This window comes from Anser cygnoides, chromosome 4 (genome assembly GCF_040182565.1).
Source record: "Anser cygnoides isolate HZ-2024a breed goose chromosome 4, Taihu_goose_T2T_genome, whole genome shotgun sequence".
NCBI lineage: Eukaryota > Metazoa > Chordata > Aves > Anseriformes > Anatidae > Anser > Anser cygnoides.
This window is the reverse complement of record NC_089876.1, coordinates 15590896-15613043: the sequence shown is the minus strand read 5'-3', so window position 1 is coordinate 15613043 and position 22148 is coordinate 15590896. Positions and strand designations below refer to the sequence as shown.

The 22148-nt window shown below is 35.6% G+C and overlaps 1 protein-coding gene across 4 annotated transcripts in view; it reads right to left on the bottom strand.

Moving 5' to 3' along the window:
* CPEB2 (cytoplasmic polyadenylation element binding protein 2) overlaps positions 1-22148 on the bottom strand; it is a 54233-nt gene that overhangs the window by 24674 nt on the left and 7411 nt on the right. For 2 of the 4 annotated variants that reach the window (XM_048046013.2, XM_048046023.2), the window contains exons 3-4: positions 14287-14377; positions 5350-5400 (exon numbers count right to left, since the gene is read on the bottom strand). In XM_048046013.2, the coding sequence (XP_047901970.1) occupies positions 5350-5400; positions 14287-14377 (142 nt within the window). Of the gene's footprint in view, positions 1-589; positions 4720-4761; positions 4823-5349; positions 5401-14286; positions 14378-22148 lie in introns of those variants that run through there. The other 2 variants (XM_013180056.3, XM_066995659.1) reach the window with 2 other exon arrangements.

Genomic DNA, 22148 nt, shown 5'->3' with positions numbered 1-22148 from the left:
TAGCAGCTGTGTCACCAAGCCCTTGTCCAACACCCTGTGCTCTTCTCTCCCCCCAAGTAAAACCAGAGTAATCAGGGAAAATTCAAGTGCATCACACCCACAGTAATGACTGCAATGTCATGTTCTCTCTCCGAGAATACTAAACGAATGCATACTAATAAAGCACTTCTAGCGCAAGCCATAGTGATTTTTCTTCTTTTCCACCAGATCTGCTCCTTTTTGCCAACAAAACCAGCTCAGCTATTTTCTTATATATTCATAGTTAAGGCAATCTGATAGACAAAAAAATATTTTGTTACAGAACACCTGAACTATTTTTCTTTGTGTGTTTTAAAATATCGGTAAGTTTAGGGATAAACACAGCAGGGCTATTAAAATGCTAAAAACTCCTACACAATGCAATTCTGCTTAAAAGGATATTTGTTGCAATATAAACAGAAATTACAATGACACACCAAAGTGCGTAGTCTGTATATTCTTTGCTTAGGGAAAAACAATGATAGCAGAGAAAATAGAAAAATAATTGTATTTGATGTTGTCACATTATTTACTTTACCCATATGGCAAACCCCTTTCTCCTGCTATTTACCTGGTTTGTCCATTTAGACTGTAAACTAGTTTGGGCAGGGATTTTCTGTCACTGAGTCTATAAAGTCTGGAAAACTTTGCTCCCATTCTCAGACGATCTGTAGGCACTGCTGCAATAAATGTGACCACTGATATCAACCCCTATGGTTTTGCAACTCGTTATTTTTGATTATTTTTATCCAGAGTTTATGACCACAGTGGACAAGCTGCTTTAATAACAACAACTACAAAGCCTTGAAGGTTACAGGCTCTCATCAGACTGCTTCCCAAATCACTACAAATATGGTATTGAACTAAACGTATCCCTTTTGTAACTTCAGTATTTTGATCTCCCCACATACGTATTTCTATAGTACTGTCTTTCAAAGGCTAAATATTGCTTCTGGAAACAGTCTCACTAAAACAAACTTTTAGTATAAGGTGAGCAATGAGATATTCTTTTAGATTCAAACTAGATTATATCAGAAATATTTTTCTCTATTTATTAAAATACCATGCACATACTGTATGCCCTTCAGAGCATACATGCTTATATGTGGTGTGTATAACTATATATATAGTGTATAACTCAATATATACACATTATATATATTTAGAGATATAAATATAGTTTTATATGTATTTAATATATGCATTTAATATATACATTTACATAATTAGTGCCTGTGTTTAGAGAAATAAATAGTTGCAGGGGAGATAGCCCTTTGGGGAAGGCCCGTCAGTTGTAGTTATACTTGATTTATGACAGCAAAAAAATGAGAGATTACACTTCCTTCCTTCCTTCCTGAACTTGTTCAAAGAGTAAGTCATACAGAAATAATTTTGTATCCTCTACTCTGTAAAGGCAGATAGCCTAATTAACCAAAACTTTGAAAGATTTCATGTAAGTGAGAAAGTGCAAGAGAGACACTCAGAAAACATGGATTAGGTAGCACATGCAAGAAGGATTATATGTCCAATGAAAATGGGGTCCAATAACCCTGCAACCTTCCAATGTTAGGTGCTGTAGCTACAACAAAAACATTCCCTCTTCTTGTAGATAAAAACTACAAGGTACTCTTTAGTGCTTCTATATCCCTTACGTTGCATACTAGTAAGTCTAGAAACTGTCAAAAAAAATCAACACCACCTTTCTAAAACTTAAATCAGCTCAGAGATAAAAAAAATATGGCAGACAGAAGTAAACACTTTTTCCGCCTTTTTATTTATATGGTCTTGATGTCAGATACTTTTGCAAAATTGTGAGCGGTGCTATCGTGCAGATAGTCAATGTATCATTTCTGTTTTATTCGGACATGTATTTGAATTACCCTCCAGAGATCAAATATGCACTTATTTCAGTAACTGAAACTGCTGAGCTGAACTAAAAATATTTATGTTGTATAACAAAAAAAAGACCCACTAGACCAACTTCCTACATTTAAATACAACTCTGAAGTTTATAATATCAACTAAGATAAAATACCATTTGTCCTTAACAGTCCTGATTTACATGAGCAGATGGGGGACACTGAAGAAATGAAGCCTTTTTTTGTTAATACTTATTTGTCATTTAAAGAAACCGATCAATAATTATGGCTGAGATTTTTCAAGAGTATTGGGTAAAGGAGGTAGGTGCTTAATTCCCACTATATTCTATCGCATTTGGGTGCCTAAATTCTATTCAGGTTCCTTTAGGTTTTAAGGCTGAAAGAGTTCATGATGACCACTCAAGTTTGGCATGCATGACAGACCACAGAATCTTATGCAGCGATTCCTATATTAGGAAGTTCAGTAACTTCTCTTTGAAGCAGAACACCTTTCTTAAAAGCACAACCAACTATAAGTATCTCTAAGTGATGGCAAGTCTAACGCTCCCTTCCTAAACTGACTGAATGGTGAATTATAGTAGGTTTCAATAGTCATTAAAAAAACAACTCAATGCACTAAAACGATAAAGGTGAGAACCCTATAATAGGGAAAAACACCCTACATCCTAACAAATTGGACTTTTGCATTATTAGTTGATACAGAAAAACTGTAAGACAGAGTTGACAATTAAAGATGTACTCAAGTGAAACCATTCCACGGTTATCTTTCCTTGACTTTTGAGGGAGGTCATTGAAAATCCATTTTTTTAGTTTTTACATTTTTATACAGCTTGAGCTGTAACAGATATATAATTATCAGATATATAATTTATTAAAACATAAATCAGCTTTCCTTTGGTTCATTTCATTATTTCAAATAATGAGAACTGTAAATATTAATATTAGGTACAGTTCAGTAAGTATGTGTTAAATGAGCTGGAAAATTATCTATCACTTAAGAAGACAAAAACTAGCTAAAAATCAGTTTTATCTAGAAGTGTTTAGTCTTAAGAGGGTTGAGGAATTCCAGCCTGGCTCATGTCAGAACCTTACAGGGATCCAGAGATACAAGTCTACTAAAATGGAGTCTACTAAAATCCACTGAGGGTTACAATCTGCTGTTAGCTCACACGAAGATGGGTCCCACATCTTTAAAATGTTACTGCTTTGCTTTTATGAAGGGCTGATATTGCTGCTCCTCCTGGTAGTGAGTACAACTCTAAATGAGAAAATAAGGGATAAATACAAATCTATGGATTATCAGTTCTCCTCTTCTGTATTCCTCCCTCCAAGGCACCAGTTGAGGGGATACTGTGAAACATTCGTTTGAATCCTCTTCAGCAGAGGAAACTGAAGTCTGCAAGCTTTTCAACAAGTGTTCAAGCTGTGATTCTCCTTACCACACATTTGGAGAAAGCCCTTCACTTCTTGCAAAGAAAGACAAGTTGTGACAGAGTCTGAAGCAGCTGTGGCTTCCCAGAAGCCGTTCTTAGTGTTTCTGTTTTCTAGCAGCATGTAGCTCCAGTTTAGAAGCTCCAACTTCAGGTGGCCCCCACCAGTATACATGATTGCACTCTCCACATGCATTACAGAGACTCTCCACATGCATTACAGAGAGCTTCGGTGTCCAAAACAGGGCTCTGAATCAAATTCTACAGGGCATACCTAAAAATTAGGCTTTGCAGCACCTGCCTTTTAGATAGTCAAATTGTTATTTTTATCTCACTTACTGAAGGTTGTTTGTAGTATTGCAGCTTTTAAAAAGGACAGCACTTTCACTGAGTGCTACCTTCCAAACAGCTGTGGAAACCCCACCAGCATTAATAACAAACCAAGGTATTCTTTAGTACATATTCTACCTCTGTGGTAGGCTTTTCAGGTTAGTCTGTCACCATAGAGACATTTTTCCAATGTCACCAATAAAAGCAACAACCTTTTTTCCCAGATAGTGTAACAACACTTCCCACTTATTCTTCTAGCATGCAGTACTACAAAAAGAGCTCACCATCCTAAGCATTAAAGCAAACAAATTTTAAAATGTTTCTTGCTTTGAAATATTTCAGCTGCTCATAAGACTGCTCAATATTAATACCTTCCCACCTAATGTTTCATTATAAATCAGCAGGTAATCACAACAGAACAGATACCACCCAAGAAAACCAGCTTGTAGGATAGGCTGTAGAGTTGCAGTTAAATACAGAAAGTTAGTTGTTGTAAATGTCCTAACATCAAGCACATCTACATTCAACCTAATTTCCAACCAGAAATCAGGAATATGGATTGTGTGGGCTAAGCATGAACTTTATTTCAGTAGTAAATAGCTATTTTTACTTTCCAAGGTACTCCATTATCTTAACTATCCAATAAAAAAGGACCTGATTCTTCAAATGTCCACTGTGCGAGACTTATTTTTAGTGGACAGACAGCCAAATAGGAATATCCTTAAAATTTTAAACATTTACTCACAGTGTCACATAACGGAAATTATTTTTTTGTTTGTTTTACAATTTATACCCAATCGCACAAGTGTAAGTGACTCTGCAGAAGGGTAAGGCAACAAGAACAAAAAAGAGCTCCACAGACCCACAAACCTGAAGTAACTATTCTGTTTGTACTTTTTTATAATTAGGTCTTTACTGGTAACATTTATACTCATCGTTATCCAATAATTAGAAGTCAATGACAAAAATGTAGTTGCTTTGTGTACAACAGATTCCACTTTTTCTTATCTAGTGAAGCTATGGTATTACAGCTCTAATTTTTCCCTATGTAGAAAACATTTGTGTGCAAAACCCCTGATTTATTATTGACTTAGATGGATTACCAAGCTCTGCTTCCTTCTTTAGCCTTGAACAAAGGCTAAAGTTCATGCCTTCACTGAGTAGCAGATGTTCATGAAGTTTGACCTACTGGGAGAGGAACGTGAACATGAACTCTAACTTCAGCATATTTTGCAGTTAGAAACTTATTTGACAAAGCCAGTTCCAAAAAACCACACACAAGTAAAATATTATTTCACAAAAGTGTAATAAAAAATATATAGTTCACCATTTTATCTACACAAGATAGAAAAGCATGCATTTCTGGCCTTCTTATTTTTCTCATTCATGTCTGAGTATAATAGTTTTTTTAGCAGAGCTTTGGAGAATGTTATGCTCATGAGCTTAAGAACAAAAAAGAATAGTACATCTTTTAAGTATTTCAGATTTCAAATAAGCTAGAAATAATGAAAGGCTGTTGCAAGATTAGCTCTTGCCATTCAGCTCTGAAAAATGGAAAGCACTAGTCCCATTAATGTTGAAGACTAGAGGCAAGTAATTCAATAACAATGTAATAGTACAATTTTATACTAACATGTCAGATTTAAACTAAGCTAGAGATAATTAGGAACTGTTATAAGATTAGCACTTACCATTTAACATCAGAAGATTGTCAGTCCCTGGATGTGGATAACTCAAGCGACCTTAAAAGAAAACAAAAAAACACAAAGAATAAAACAAAACAAATGCAAAAGTTTTAGTTATTACACTAGAAAATAATAACACAAAAAAGAAATGAAATGAAAAAATCACTTCTTAGAATTTAAATATAAACTCTATTTCCAGTTTGCCTATGGAAATAAAGAGCTAATATTTAACTCCAAGCACATTAACCAACAATACCCTTGACCCAAGTTAAAGCTGACAAGAACAGACTTCTTAACCTTAATTCTCTGGTCATAAGATCTGCAATGTGCTTTGGGATCAGCTCCAATAGGATAAAGCCACTTTTTGTTTCATGACACCCAGAAATAGTGCTGACTGCTTTAGTCTTCTCTTTCATAGCGATTGTGAATAACTGTACTATGCACATTGCTTAACAGAGTGTCATTTCTGTGCTTTAGGGCCTCTCTGCTGAATCAGTGTAAGAAAAAACATGTCAACAGGAATTAATATTAAGGCATTAAAATTTATTAGCCAACGTTGCATGTAGTATTCTTAGTAGGTCTGGGAAATCTAGAGTACTGGTTTATCTACAAAATTAAGAAATTTAAAGAATATGATACATCACGTTTTATCGCAGACAAACACCTATTGAATAAATATTACACGAAAAAGCTCATATCCTGACATGGAACTTTTCAAGTGTTGCCTTTTACTACATTGGTGGCATGTTTTACTTCAATAGCTAAACGACTGGTTTAAAATGCATAGCTGAAGTGCCTCTTCACTACAAATTCCTTTTTATTAAAGGAGACTTTTTCTGTTTACAGGAAGCTGCAAACATACCAGTAGTGCACACTGACCTAGAGAAAAAATTTCAATAGCTGCTGTGTTTAGAAGCGTGCTTTAATGTGCAAAAAACTACATTTCCATATATCTTGCTATTACAACATACTTGCTTATTTATAATTCTTCAGCTTGTATAACAAACATACTGAAACAAACATTTAAATCTTTTGGAGGAAACTAGAATGTTTGCTGAGACAAGAATAAAGGCTGAAAGCAAAGCATGTTGAGAACTGACACAGATTTAAAGGGGAATATAGATGCAGATGGCTTGTAAGATGCAAGTAAATATTAGTAAGACACTGCAGATAGTCATACGCTAATAAGGCTCAGGCTTTCTGTAAAGAAACAGGAAAAAAAAGAAAATAAAAACCAAAGCAGCAATCCATATATTAAAGTTGTCTAACAACTCCCATCATATATATATATATATATTTTTTTTTACTCTTGCTGAACCCATGTGTTTAGCAGCAAGACTGGAAATTTCTCAAAATAGCAGTTCTGTGTCTAAAAGGACACACCTTTAGGGTTAAATAAAAACTCCTTTTGCAGAAAATATTTAAGTAATAGTACATAATTCCCTGCAGGAATCAAACAGGAGAATTTTCTACCAAAAACTACAGAAAAAAAAATATTAACTCTTACACTCAAAACAGCAAGATTTAAAAAAAAAAGAAAAAACGTTTTATACAGCCAGATACTATTTCTCTTCCAACAGATCTTATTATTAGAATGGATGGTATTTGTGCAGCTGAAAATTAGGTAGGAACTCTGCCTATTTTTTTAGGATTTGGAAAGGGCAGATGAACCCAACTGAAAGAACTGTTACTGTCTTCTCTAAATTTTACAGAACTTTTAAAACGACTCAGGTAAGATATTAAAAAATCATTGCAGGAGCCTTTGTCTTCATTTTCTGTAACTTCAGGATGCCCAGTTTTATAAAACAATCCAATTTTTCTCTCATGGTAAGCATTTACAGCTACTCCTAATGTTTCTTGGAAAAATAAATATTCTGCCCTTGTAGAAATGCATTCTAGTACAAGAAGGAAGAAATTAAGAAGGCGGCATCCTTAAACTGCAATCTGGGAGCCGCCACTGGTTTGCTCAGCCTGGTTTTTAAGAGGTCATTTTGCTTCTCCTCTCAGTTGGTCCATGAAAGTAATACTCATTTGCCTAACAGCCAAGGATTTTACAGGATTATTTATTGTCACCATCCTGTGTATATACGGTGCTATAGAAATAATTGCAACACCGTGAGCTGCTTCTTGCAGAACGGAGTGATTTATCTTGAATAACGACAGAAATTGTGAGAAATGATCATCTCAGCTTGGATCTCCTTGAGACTCTGGTGACGATCTTTGTCTCTAAATTTTGTTCTTTTTTTCATCTAGTAAAGGGGACAAAAGATACCTGTTGTAATTACTGCAGAAAAAGAGTTCAGATTTAAGTCCTATCATGACAGAGAACCCCTCTGATGTCAGCACCTAGAGGAAATCTGCTTTAGAAGATAGGGGATTCCAGGTTTAAAAATGGTATTTTTGCATTTTCACCTTTTTTTCCCCCACTCTCTCTAGCTCCATGAATAAGCTGCACCTGAAACATAAGGCACAAAGCCGAAAAAGTTGAAATAATAAAGCACTTCTCAAGAAGTCGCGAGGACGGAGCTGCGCTAAGGAGCGCTCTCTGCCTGAATCCACTGGGCCTGGGACTCTGGTGTCAAACCGACGCACCACACAAACACAGAGACCTCCTCTTGCTGTTATGAAGAAGAATTTGCTAGCTCAGATAACGATTTGAGGGTTAGAAGAGGAAAATTAGTAACCTTTTTGGTCTTACTCGAAAGGTTTTTTCAATGAAATCACATTTTGTGATTTAACCGTAGTTATGTCATTCTAGTGATCCTAAAATTTGTATTGACTACCTTGTCTAGCACTTGGGCTGTAAAATCTTAAAAAAAATTAACATAGAAGATTTGCTTACTTTTTCAAAATATAACTACTGCTAACTTTGTTTCTTAGACCTCAGAATAATCTGAGGTGGCAAAATGCAGCGTTTCTATGGAGTGCACCTGAATTTAATGATATAAATAAATTTGTAAAACTTCATGTGTGGAATGAGGTGTAAGATCAATCTTATACAGAGTTCAGAGAACTCAAATCTGTTTAAAAAGTGTAAAATGGATGTATACAGTATTAAACTTCATGTAAAATAGCAGCACATAAAATACAAAGAACAAAGGAGTGCCATCTTATACCAATTCACTTTGCTTCTATCGTGGGTTTTTTCCTATTCAGCTCTTTCTATTGCTTGTTGTTCAATGCCTTTAAAAATATGTACCAGTTTAACAACTGCCCTCATCACAAACCCCATCTATTCTCATTTTACTTCAGTGTCAGTAATCTAGATTTGTGAAAACCGTTCGATACTTATACTAGTTACTCCAGTGGTCTCTGCTTGCTTAAAAAATAATTTGAATAACATGTAAAGATGCTATACTAGCTTAAAAATAACTACAAGTTAATTACAGAATATCTACTATTTAAATAATAGATGGACTTAATTCCTGAGAAATGAAAAGCAATCACTTCACTGGCTGTCTACAGAACTAAATTCTGCAGCATCCAAAATTAGCACCACACTGTTGGTGCTACTTGGAAAAAATAGGATGGCTGATATTCCAGTACTGTACCATAAAGTATCATACTACAGAAATTTTCTCTGGGAAAGCCTGAGTCTAGCAACTTCAGCACGTTACCATTCATTATTCTCACGTATCACGGCTAAATTCAAAATAGCACCGCTGTGGAGAAGCAGGTATGTCTGACATTTCTTATGTAACTGGTGTTCTGTGAAATTTAATCCCCTCTTCCGCATCTAAATGTGATCAGTGTTAACGCAACTGGCTGGTGCGTATTTCTGACAACATGTTCTTGCGTAAGGGAAGAAAAATAAAAAGCTTGTAAATAAATTTTGGTGGGCCAGCTTAACAACTACACCCACTTAGAAGTCTTGAAAATCCAAATGATGAGGAAAGAGTAAGAAATTTAGTTACATTTCTGTAATCTTTTGTTGTTAATATTGGCAGTGAAAATTAAAATACTAATTTCCTTTATAAACCTCTTCTGAGCATCCGGGCATAGTTCTGCTTACTCACTTTTCGTTTTAGGGCAAATTCATATCTAGTATTGGACATGCATGCTTTCGATTCCTATTTAATTCAATTGTTTCAGGAATCCCCAAATATTAAAACATTTGGGACAGATTTAAACCTATAACGACCACTTTAAATATTGCTGACTCAGTTTCACATGTTTGATGTTTCATTGTCTGCTCCCACCTTTTTTTTCCTCGTTGTTTTTAAAGTCTTAAATGATTGAATGAAGAGACTGAGAATCCCAAATTCCTTTCCCACCTTTTTTTTTTTTTTCCAGTAGATCTCCTGATTAAAAGAGAAAGAGCTTCCAAGTTAAGCTTTTTCCCAGACTACGTAACAGACGGCAAATGGCTGAGGACTGCAGCAGTTTCAGAAAGCTCAGTTTTTGATTTGGTGTAGTTAAGACAACAGCACAAAACCATGTTTGGACAACACCTAGTTACAGAAAGCCTAGATACTACACTTTCACATGCTTGTGTAAGAATTATGTAAGCTTTAATGAGGCCAAATGCGTTGTCTACAATACGTCTGTTTAGGCAAATGAGTCTATCAGGCTCAAATAGGAATATTTTTTTTCTCACAAACAGTTTCTAAGAAAGAAACCTACAGAAAACATTCTTTATTAGATTCTTTTTACTAGAATTTCAAGCCTTTTATATGACAAAAAGTGAAGTCTTTCCTTCCTTGCTCTTTTGTTCAGCCTTAGAAACTCTTTTCTGAACACAATTTGAATTACTCTAGGAAGCAACTGCATAATTTTAAATGTTACTGCTTCCTAACAAAATATAAAATAAATTAATTTGAAAACAAAAATTGTCATGTCCAAAGGAAGAAAATGTTTTCTACCGTGCTGTTCAGTCACCATCACCTTTTTTTATACTTCACTGGGCATGCTCTGGCAGGTTGCTTTTAAAAGAAACATGCAGAACACCTGAAAAGCTTAACTAAACTAACTGAATAGGAAAATAAAAATAGGAAAGAGCAACATAAAGGCTTCTAGGTGCATCATGTTATTCTTCCCCAACAGGTAAGCCAAACATTAATGTTTTACTTTTATTATATTATTACTAGCTATACAGAAAAAGGTATTTTTATAGCTTTCCTAAAAAAAGCTTTTTTCTCCCCTCACAAAAAAGCATGAAGAGAAATTGGACTCGTTTTTCCTATATACTTTGTACTCCTTGTTACTCCTACTAGCATAGGTACGACTAATTCAAGTTCTGTATTGTCTTATATATAGCTCGCAGAGCTATAGGAGAGCTGATTAGGAAAAACAAAACAATTGTAAATTGAGAAAAGCATCAACACTCTTGCTTTACACAAGAGAAACCATTAAATTACATGGAAATCATCATCATCTTTACTAGAACCATGCTTCTAGTAGATAATAAATCCCATTAAATCATCTGCTTCTCAATTTGAACACATTCTATGAAAAATGTAACCTGTTCTTTTACATTTTTTTCCATAATCTCTTTAAGTGCAAATGTTTTGGCTTTCTTGCTTCTGAAACATCTAGAACTCAAGTTTGCTACATCTTGACATCAGGAAGGACTCATATTTGGGGGAAAATAGTTTAAAGAAAAAAAGAAGTACACGAGTGTTATGTCTGAAAAATAATTACACAACTAATATTCCAATATTTTTGTCTAGCCTCCAATATTTTAAGGGTTAATAAAAAAATTAAAAAGGTATTTAGGAACAATGGTGTAAAACCAAATTAATTTATTTTAACCTTTACTATTTTTAACTTCCGTTTGCATTGTATTGATTGGAAAAGGCCATGTTAAATATATTTTTATAAAATGGATTTTGAGAAAACAGCATGGGGAAGATTAGTTTTAGTACGATCAGGATTTGTGCTGCAATCACTAGTGAATTCAAGTACACCTCTACCTTGAAAAACTGTCTTACTGAATGCTAAAAATCACTTCTTTCTTTTGATCTCTTCTGTAGTTATGACTAAACTTAGTCTAAGTGAAGCTGAAACTATACATCTATAAACAACTTTTGGCAGGCATAAATTTAGCTTTCAGTGAATCATATTTGAAATAAAGGTTTTTCAAGTTCATGAAAGCAAAAATTGTGAAATCTGACTTCCTTCTAAAATGAGTCTTCAAATGCAAAACTTAAAGCTGTGAGCTAGTACACACAGTGTCTGTTCTGCATTGTGCAAAATCTGAGACAAGATGCTTAGTCATACTCCAGATATTGTAAGCAGCTAAATCTGAAACACGTGCTTAAAATTCCAGGGACTTTCATTTTACTGCTGTGGTCAGATATAAAAGATGCATTGTCTTAGTGTGCTTAGATTTAGTTAAAAACTTGCCATAAAAATATTCTCTAGTTATAAAAATATTCTTCAGTTACAGCAAAGCATGTCATACATTAATAAGAATAAAAAGTAAGAGCTAGTTATATTCTTAGTCCTGTGCATTATGCAAGCAGGTTCTTACGTAAGTGTCAGATTTGCTGTGGTGAAAAGAAAACCCAGAGGGACTGAAATAACAAAATTAGCGTTTCACAGTTTGTAGAAGAAAAAAGTTAAACTTGTTAGGAAGTTACAAAAATGCCAACTAATGGTGACTAAACAGGAGAGGGATAGGGAGGAACTGAAAAGCTATTCTTGGATGTGTTCTCTGCTTCCCACTGTCAGTCAGTAAATTCAATAAGGAACATTTCTCTTGTCTTTTTGCTAATAGTGTAGCCTTTTCAATTGAAATAATAACTTCCAAAGGAAATAAAAAAGATCTTCAACAACCTACTTAAATAACAGCACACGATTATTCCATTTAAATTCAGTTGGTGCGTGCATTGTTCTCTGGCACTCAAACAAAAAAAAAAATTTCCTTTGAATTCATCACTATCTATGGCTTCCATCTGTTTTAGTTCAAACATAAAACTTAGCAGAATTTTCACTGCGATGGTGAAACTGTTAAAAAAAAAGGAAAGTCTTGTCAACTGCAGACTGAAACCATACACTCACGTCCCTAGAATGCACAGAATAACTATGGAACCTTTACTGAGTTTTTCAAAAATGTCTATATATGGACATATTTGACTTCATCTTAAAGCTTTGTCTTGTCTTATTCTCACTGAAAAATTATTATTGGAAAGATATAGTTTTCATGTAGTGTATCGTAACAAAATATGATGAGATTAATAAAAATAGGTCATTTCTGTGTTTGCTATGCCTCTGAAAACTCTTCTGCATTATAAAACCAAAATGAAGACAGCGAGATGGTGGGGAAACAAAGCAACCACTTCCATTTGTCATGTCAGTGTGCAGGCAAGTGAAGAAACTGACTGGTTTTCAGGAATGTGAGAGATGTCACTGGCAGTATATTATGACAGAGGATCTGCATTCTCTAATTTTAAGCCTAACGATAGCTTTACCTCTTAAAATCTATCCTGATCGTAGACTTACTAGCTTTCAGATAACCAAAGTAATATTAGTCACCACCTGAGTGTGGCAAATTGAAGAAACAATGCTTTGAAACAGGGATGAGCTAACTAGTTACCTTGTCTTTGATGACATGCACTTGCTTTTAGTTCATAGCAGTTACCACCAGGCTAACGTTCACAGGTTTTCACCTCTGTGCGTTACTTAGTAATGTATTGTTAACACGTAGAATAGACAGAAACTGAATTTACTAGTGGACTTCAATGATAAAATTGTTAAAACTGCAATTCACTTTCTGTTGATATTATGAAACAAGAAGTCAGATTAAAGAACACCTATGAAAATTTAATTTCAGCTGCCAATCTAACGAGGAGGAAAAATTAACTGGCTAAGCAGATGTTACCTACTTACTGATCTTTGCAGAAATTTTTAGTTTGGAGAAAAAAACACACAAAACAACCTTTTGGCTTTACAATGTAAATCATACTATTACAGGCTATCTAAATACTCCCGATCTTCCAACTGATTATAAACATTTTTAGAAAAATGAGCAGACTAACAAAGTGTCTCCCACATCAGAAGAGCACAGGCCCTTATGCGCTAATGTAGTATATATTAAGCTTAGAAGTCTCTAGAAATGGAGAATGGATGGGAGTAAGTAACTATAAAAATGTGATTTTCTTTGGATTGTTTTAATACTGAGACATAATTCTGCATAGCAATCCTGACATATTTGGTAGTTTTAAAGCTAGATTGTGTTAGTCCAGTTATAATACCACAAATAAAGTACCATTTGATCAGGCCAAATAAAATGGCTTGGGTTCCCTGCCACAAGATTCAATGGTAAAATCCACCTGAGAATAAGTATGGAAAAACAGAATTCCAAAGAATGACTTACTGCACAGTGAAAAGAGGAATTAAAACTGAAGTCCACAAATATTTGCTATTTCAACAGAGCCCAGAAGGGTAAGAGGAACCCGCCTGCTAAAGCCAAGTGTACTTCTGGACTTCTTCAGACTAACAGAAAATGGACATCTATATGCAGTTATCCTCCATGGGCTTTAATAAATATATTTGAAAGGACAAAAATTGACTTTATCAGTGGACTTGATTTTCTTACCAACTTCCACTGCAAAGAAAGAGATTAAAAAAAAGTGAATTAAAAAAAAACGTTTTGACTCCCCTCCCACTTTCTCTTGGCTAGCTCCAACAGATCAGTGTGTCTTTACAAACTGAGGCAGAACTTCCTGCAGCAGAAAAGTCAATTTCAAATAAATCTAACTATGAATTTATTGGGCAGAGGAAGAAATACCTGTGAAGATACTAAAGCTTAAGTTTAAGTTAAGTTTTAATCAACTGTACACCAATGTTTTCAGTAAAATACAGATCGAGATTGACCTTTTGTATGAGTTAATAATTCATTTGCTATTTTAATATGAACCTAGAATCTAAATTAGCAATAAGTGTTAATTCAAATATGCAGAATGGATGACCCTTTTTTCTTTATTTAGCATAACAACATACCTTTAAGTGGATCATGCTCTGCTCTCATAATGTCAATAAGGGAGTTTTCCAAAGAGTGCATATTCAGACTGTCATACATTCTATTTCGATCCTAAAAGAGAACAAAATCCTTAGTATTGGAATACAAATTCTGTACTTTTTAACAGGAAACTTGATAGAAGACATAGGCGCCTGGCTAAAGGCTGCACACTCAGATACTCCGGAGATGGTCAGTAATACAAGAGCTTAAGATATTTTAATTTATTAACAGTAAGTTTAATAGCATCCAAATATAAAACTAGAGATGCACTACAAAGAACTCTTCTGTATATGCGGATGTATATGTATATTCTATATATCTCTATAATAACCTGTTTCCTTTAGAGGATCTGCTTGAATCAGTTTTAAAGATCCACAGCAGAACTCAACATTCGGTTGTTTAATGAGCTCCTCCAGCCATTAGTCTCCTTCAATTTAATCTCATGCAGAAGTTAAATAGTGAGTAGGCTGGGGAACTACAGGAAGAGAAGAACAGTCACCTCATATGAAAGAAAGCATTTTCTTGGTGCTTTGCTAAGTGTCTCGCCTAGGCACTCAGTCCCCTGCTGAGACTGCGCTCCCTGGTTTCTGGGTCATTAATCTGAAACCGTTTGCATAAAGACTTGAGTTTCAAATGGTCAACACTAAATGGTTAAAGGTTGCAAAATTAAAGTTAAGCTGTGAAAGAAAATGTCACAAAGCTTACTAACAGATTATCAACCTTACAGAGAACATTTTTGCAAGTACTGAGATTAAAAAAAAGTTACCATAACGCCTTACAAATATTTTCACTGAAGATAATAGAAGCTATTGTAATAAATCATAAATGTTTTCACCAGTTTTATGCTTAAGACATTTTCTCCTGCGTTTTCTAATGCACCCAAGTTGTACAGACAGAAAAAAAAAAAGATTACTTGAAACTTCTTTGGCCTTTCTGGAATACCTTCAGAGACTGAAAATAGTTTGTGTAAAACCTTAATCTCCTCTACTTGCAAGGCTTTCTGGCTGGACTGTATCACACTAAAGGCACGATTACAGGATTTTATTATTATCTCCTCTCTGGTTGCACTGTAGTAACTCAGCAGTAGGATGAAATACATCACACCCATCCCATGACCATTAAAATTCATTAAAGCTGCAGCCAGTACGTACATAATGGGACAGCAGTTTTCCAACCCACACCTCCCATGCCAGTCCAGCCGAACAGAGATTAATTTCAAACTACATCCTACAGCAAGCAGGTACTCCTCACGTTTGGGTTATGAAAAAGCAAGCTTTGAAAGAGGTGTTTTCTATGAGTCAGAAACCATGACTTGTTAACAGCTCTGCAAAATAAGCCATGATGAAACTAATGTTTGACTTTCCTCCTTCTTAGAAAGTTTAGTCAATGTGATACAATGCTGGGAAAAAGAGGGAGAAGCCATTTTTTAAGCTCTCTCCCTCATGCAACTCTTATGAGTAATGGCTTTTCATGGGGTAAACAGTCCACTATGTTGATTTGATGATTTTTTGGGAAAACTTTAGATAATTTCAATGAGAAATTAAAAACTAGGTTTCTCTCATTTCCTGCCACGTCTCAAAGTGCCACTAACTGTGTGGGGTGATGTGGTTTGAGTGCCAACAAATCTCCAGTAGTACTTGAGTTCCCAGCAACCTCACTTGGGGACTGCTTAGCTTTCATTCAGTTTTCTGGCTGTCCTAAGCAGCAGAAGAATGAAACCGAAGTGACTCACCAGCTTCCATGCCCTTGCAGGTTTATTTCTCAATAGCACCTATGAAAAGAAGCTGCTTACCCTAGCAAACTTGCTTTCTATAGAAGGTGTGAGCTGTGACAATGCTGCATCTGTTCCCCACTGTCCCCTAGCAGATGCATGAGAAGGTATCTCATCATAATTTTTAATGAAGTCTTGAATTCAGCTGACTTGAAAAGCCACTTGGTAGGTAGTAAGCGCTCTTGCAAAACACCATGCTGAGTAAACAGAAACCAGATTTTGCCACCTTTGTAGCCAATGGGGTAAAAGAGCAGGCATTAGTAAAATATGGACAAAACTCTACGTGTGACATTTGGTCATTGCAGGCTCACTAGGGAAGATTTTCTTACTTATTCTTTAATCATTGCTCATTCAACATTGAGATAAATGACCATCTGGGGGTGCCCAGTGCCAGGACATGTAGCAGTGGGCACAAACAGGAACACAGGAGGTTCTGAACACCACGCCACACTTTATGCTATGCAGGTGACTAAGCACTGGCACAGGTTGCCCAGAGAGGCTGTGGGGTCTCCTCCTTGAAGATGTTCAAAAGCTGCCTGGACGTGGTCCTGGGCAGCCTGCTTTGGGCAGCCCTGCTGGAGCAGGGGATGGAGCAGATGGGCTCCTGCCAGCCTCAGCCATGCTGTGAGTCTGTAAGGAGCTGTCAACATACTTTAACCTCGCCCTGGAGAGCAGAAGCTTTTAAGAAAGGGCTCCATCACTGTTAATCCCTAATAGTGGCTCACTTGATCACAGACCTTATGGGGAAATGGAGAAGTACAACAAAAAGTGTTTGTGACTCCTTTGTAAACTGCTCCACTGGCTGACATGGTTAATGCAACTTTGCCCTTGCACCACTCCATTTTGCAACTTTTGTATTACCAAACTGAAAGGTCATGTGCTGCTGGAAGCAGCAATAAGCTTTCCCTATCCTCAACACTTTAAACAGTTCATTTCTATGAAGCTAATAAAAGAGTTTTGTTTCTTTGAAGTGTATTACTCTATTTCTGGCAGTGAAAACAAATTAGACGTGCCCTATACAATATAAAAATGTTGTGAATTTAGAATTTCAATACAGGAACTATACTCTGCTGTCTCACAACCCACATGTCACTATCCACTTGTGTGCTTGGCTAACACTGAGGTAATCAGTGCTTCAAACTTGTAAGATCGATTCCAACTCACACCGATGAACTATTTACTGTACTGCAATGCTTTCTGAAACATAATTACCTCAAAAGGAGCGAGATGTTTTTTGAGTAAAAGGTTCATTTTAAACTTTTGTGCAACTAAGCTTCATAATGCTAAAATTCTGCTTTATGTTCCCCAAAAACATACATCATGTTTTTAAAGAGCACAAGGATAACTTATGCAAATATGAAGCTTTCATTTCAAAGCAGAATTTAAGTATGTCAATAATGTAGGTCACATCCACAAAAGTTTCTAGAAAGTTCTGCTGCAGAAAAACATCCACAGTGCTTTGAAAGGGGACAACACTATTACAGCACGTTCAGCTCCATCAGGGAACCTGCGCTGCGGTTTTCCAGCATCCCTGCGACAAGCACAAGAAGTACTTCCACCAAACACGATGGCTTTACAGAGCTTTCCATGCACATGGAAGCAGAACTACTTCCATATTGTTTTAAAGGTTTTTCCAGGTTGTTTTTAAAATAACTGCTTATCAAGCATGTTGAAAGAATGGAACGACAGATTATCACTAATATGGAGGCACTGATACATAAGTGCATGTGTTTTGTTTTTTTTAAACCATCCTAACTCCAAAAAAAACCCTTTTGCCAAGGATGAATTCCTGTAAAATATTTTGCATTTCCCTCACCTCTGTGGCTCATCAATCGTGTACTAAGAAGCAAACAAACTGTGGCCGTGTCAGAAGGTCCATGCCTCAGTGGAATGTCACAACATAACACGAGCTTTTCCCAGAGCTGGTAAAGTTAACTTCTCCCAAGCACTCCAGACGCTCACGCTAGCTTTTCATCTCTTTTTAACTGTAGAAGTATTTGCATCTCGGTTGACCTACCTTCCCAGTGCTGTAATCGCATCTGCATTCCTTCAGGGAAGAACTGAAAATGTTTTTGGTGCAACTGTCCACAGATTCAGGGGTATACAGCGTTGACAGAAATTGTCACCTCAGAAGTTAAGACTATGTAAGCCAGTTCACAGAAGAGCAGTTCTTATTTCTGAATTTTTACAAAAATACACGATACAGTAGAAGCATGAAGTATCCTATCTAGAGGATGCAGTTAGTGCTAGGGCTTTTTGACAATGTCATACAAAAACACATTTCAGATGTATTCCCCCCGTATATCTAAATGTGGAACGAATGGCAGGCTGGCAGCTTTCTCTGAAGAGCCACTTCCAACACTAAATTGTTGGATAATTTTTTTTTTGGCACAACGTATTTAGGACTTCTAAATATATCCACCCAATTTACGCAGAGACTATTCTGTCTGAGCAATTGCAGAAACTCAGTGCAGTCACCTCTCTAAGCTTTTATATCATCACTTACACAAAAAGCAAATACTTATATGGTCAGAAACTATTATTAAATATTAAATACAATTCTCCTAATCTTTACCACAAACTCTAAAATAGATGTTCATAGTTAAGCAGCTAAACACCTTTGAATTTTAGGCATATGCATTAAAGAACTGATCTGTAAGACAAGGTAAAAAAAATTCTAATTCTGACATAGGTGTTGAATTCAGAAAACACAAATATGTTTACAATATGTTCCCTTACACGTCCCTTCACATTCTGAAGAAACGTAGCACTATCTGATGGGGGTTAAAAACAACTTGCAAGCCATAAAGCTTCTAGTCACTTTAGAATATGGTCTTGGCTGGCTGCAAAAGGGGCTCTAACTTCGACCTTGCTGATCAACTTAATTTTTTAAAAGCTTGCTTGAAAAAAAAAAAAAATCATTTCCCAAATGAAAACTTTAACTATTTTTTTTCCTTAAAACTGACCTAAATAAAAATGTGATCTAAGACTAGAACGTGACAGCTGATTTCATAATAAAGCGTTCACAGATTTAAAAGTACCCAAATGCGTTCCGGTGTTCAGTGTTAATGTTTGCAGTAATAACCTTAAAATTAGGTATAATAGATGTTCTAAACTATCATCCTTGCCAACATCTAAGCTTCAAGTCATTCTCATTTTAGTGAAGACATACTATAATCACAAGCCCCTTGCTGAAACTGCAACTATCATAGATGAGGAGCTTAAAACATACGACTTACTACAATTTTAGCTCTATAAAAAATGAAGGATAAAGCCTTAAAGTAGACACTTTAAATAGGTTGGTTACTTTACACGGTGTCATTAGTGGTAACGATGAGCTATATCTTGTGGACATCTGAGAACAGTCAACCTGACAACAAAAAGTGCTTTAAAGTTAAAATCACAAAATTAGCCATGTAAGCCAGCTAAATTGAGCCTAAAATGCACCAAGAACAGTTCCTGTGGCAAAGACACACCTACTTCTCAGCTACATATGTATTTAAAAATGAAAAAAACTCAACAGCATTTACTGCATCCATACAGGAATACTTCAGCTCAAGAACACACTTTCATGAACTGGCAGCAAACCAGACGCATTATGGAGATGATTAAAGGCTTGGCAAGATTGACTTATGAGGCAAGTCTAGGAGGTTTGCGTATGAATAACTTGGACAAAATCACAAAGAACAATAAATTAGACATTTGAAGGGGAAGTCGTCATCCAGAGTTACTGAAACTCCCCCCCCCCCCCCCCCCCAAAAAAAATAATCTGTAAATATCTATACAGTCCTGAACACTGAAATGTAAATACATCAGACCATACAGTAAAAGTACTTTTGGGCAAGTCTTGAGTGAGAACGTATTCACTTTAATTTTAGAGAACAAACGTGCTTTGGCACAGAGAATGAAGTTAGATACGCTACTGAGCATATACATCACTGGTATAATATTAGAGCTGCTAAATATACATATATTTATTTGATTTTCCTAGCTCTGATTTTGACTTGCATCAATACTGTAGAACTGAAAGAAATTTTAAGGGGTGAGAATTCCTAGTTCAGAAAAAGTCTTAAAAACATATGTATGTTAAGCCCCCAAAACTTTCAGCTAATTCATTCCTTTGCTTATCTACGCACCTGCCAATACTGTTTTTCCAGAAGTCTTGACCCTAAAGTTAAAAGTCAGTCAGTAGACTGTTCTCTCTAATTAGGGATATCTTCAATATGGTCCCCAAAACATAAAAATCTGTTCTTGTGCATAAGTTCTAAATATATTTCATCAGTCCCAGGCAACCAATCTACTGCATCAGAAATCCTGAAGACACTGTTTTGTTATAGGTATTACCCTAGTAAAATAAGTAAAACTACACTAATCTGAAGAGCAAGAACTCTGTAGGTAGATACTCCCAAGGCCTTCCATGTTTAACCAGAGCAGCAGGACACTTGGCACTTCTGAATAAGGAGGCCAGTATTTAAGAGTCTAAATATGGCATTAAGAATGTAACTTCAGCAACTTAATCTAGAATTGGCTCGTATGTGTATCATCTGGAGTAGTCATTTAAGACATTCACGAATATTTATTAAACCGTCTCGAACTGTCCCACTGAAAATCTGGGTGGAGGTGATCGTAAGACAGAAGCAACGTGACAGCAGCTTAAATTAAATACCTCAAACTGACACCTGCTGTGAAGTACAATTTTAAAATTCATTTTGCTTCTGAAGTATTTTGTTTTCTTGGGTAAATTTCAAAAATGAATAGAAAAGGGAAAAAATCTGCATTTCTGAGAGTGTGTGCTGTATGTACCTTGCCATACAAACACCCAGCTGGAGAGCTGCGCTCAAATGTAGAATAATAAGGCTCAGCATTCAGGACCACGAACATTGCACGTACTGTTTGTTTGAACAAACAGGAAGGACAAATCAAGGTGAAAAACACCCGGACATGCACTGTATTTCCTGAATTCAAAAGAAACACAGAACCTAAATTCATATTCATTTTATTATAATGCTGTGTTTTTATTGGAATGAAAATACTTAAACACTGATGTGTATTATTAAACTGATAGTAGCTTTTTATAAGCTTATTTGCACAATACTGAGAAACATTAAGCTTGCAATCAAAATAGGATTAGCAGATAATTGTATTTTTTTAAATGGTTTATTATTTTCCTCATTCAGGGAATGTAAATGAAAAAAGAATATAGAAAACTGACTTCTGTGCTTGTTTTGGCCATGGAAGTGCCTGAAGCACGTTTTGGGGGAAAAACAGTATCACAGATTAGAAACGTATTTTTAACTTTGCACCCTATGCCCAAGTTTTTTATTTCTATTTTTTTGGTACTGTAGATCAGGGAGTATAAGAGAATGTCTAATTTCTTGACACGTAATGTGAGTGCCTGAACTGGAATCCCAGGGGCTGTACATGGCCAGTGGTGACAGGTATGTTCTTCTAGAGAATTAGATTATCTAAATATGGAGCCTAGATTCTCTTAGGGAGAAATAGGCTACTGAATTAAAATGTTTAACTTAGATCATGTAAATACCTGACACGATTTCTAATTGTTCTGTAAAGATTCCAGCACACAGCAATAACCCCTTCCCTATATGAAGTACTTATAATGGTACAAACAGTGTGGCAGAGCTAAAGCTTTTAGGCATCATTTTATCTTATATTAAGAGCTTTAATCAATGTAGTTTATCTTAAAAATCTTCAGGGTGGGGGGGAACATCTTACAGTTAGTCACATAAGCAAAACTTGACTATTGGCTTAACTTGTTCATGTTTAAATCAGAGTTGCCATGATGTTTTAACTACTTTTATTTTAAAAATATATATATAAAAACAGGAAAAACTCTTGAAATTTGGAAAATTCCCAAGAGATGTCCTTCATAACTGCTACAAGCAAACGCAGCTTTACTGTCACTAATATCCCACGTGAAGTTGCATTTACAGTGGCCATATGTTTCAGTTTTAGCTATGAAGTACAGAAAATCTGCTTTCATCCCTTTAAGTAATATATGTGATTAGTTACTCAGTTTCAGTAACGATAACTTGTATTTATTGTCACTGGTAT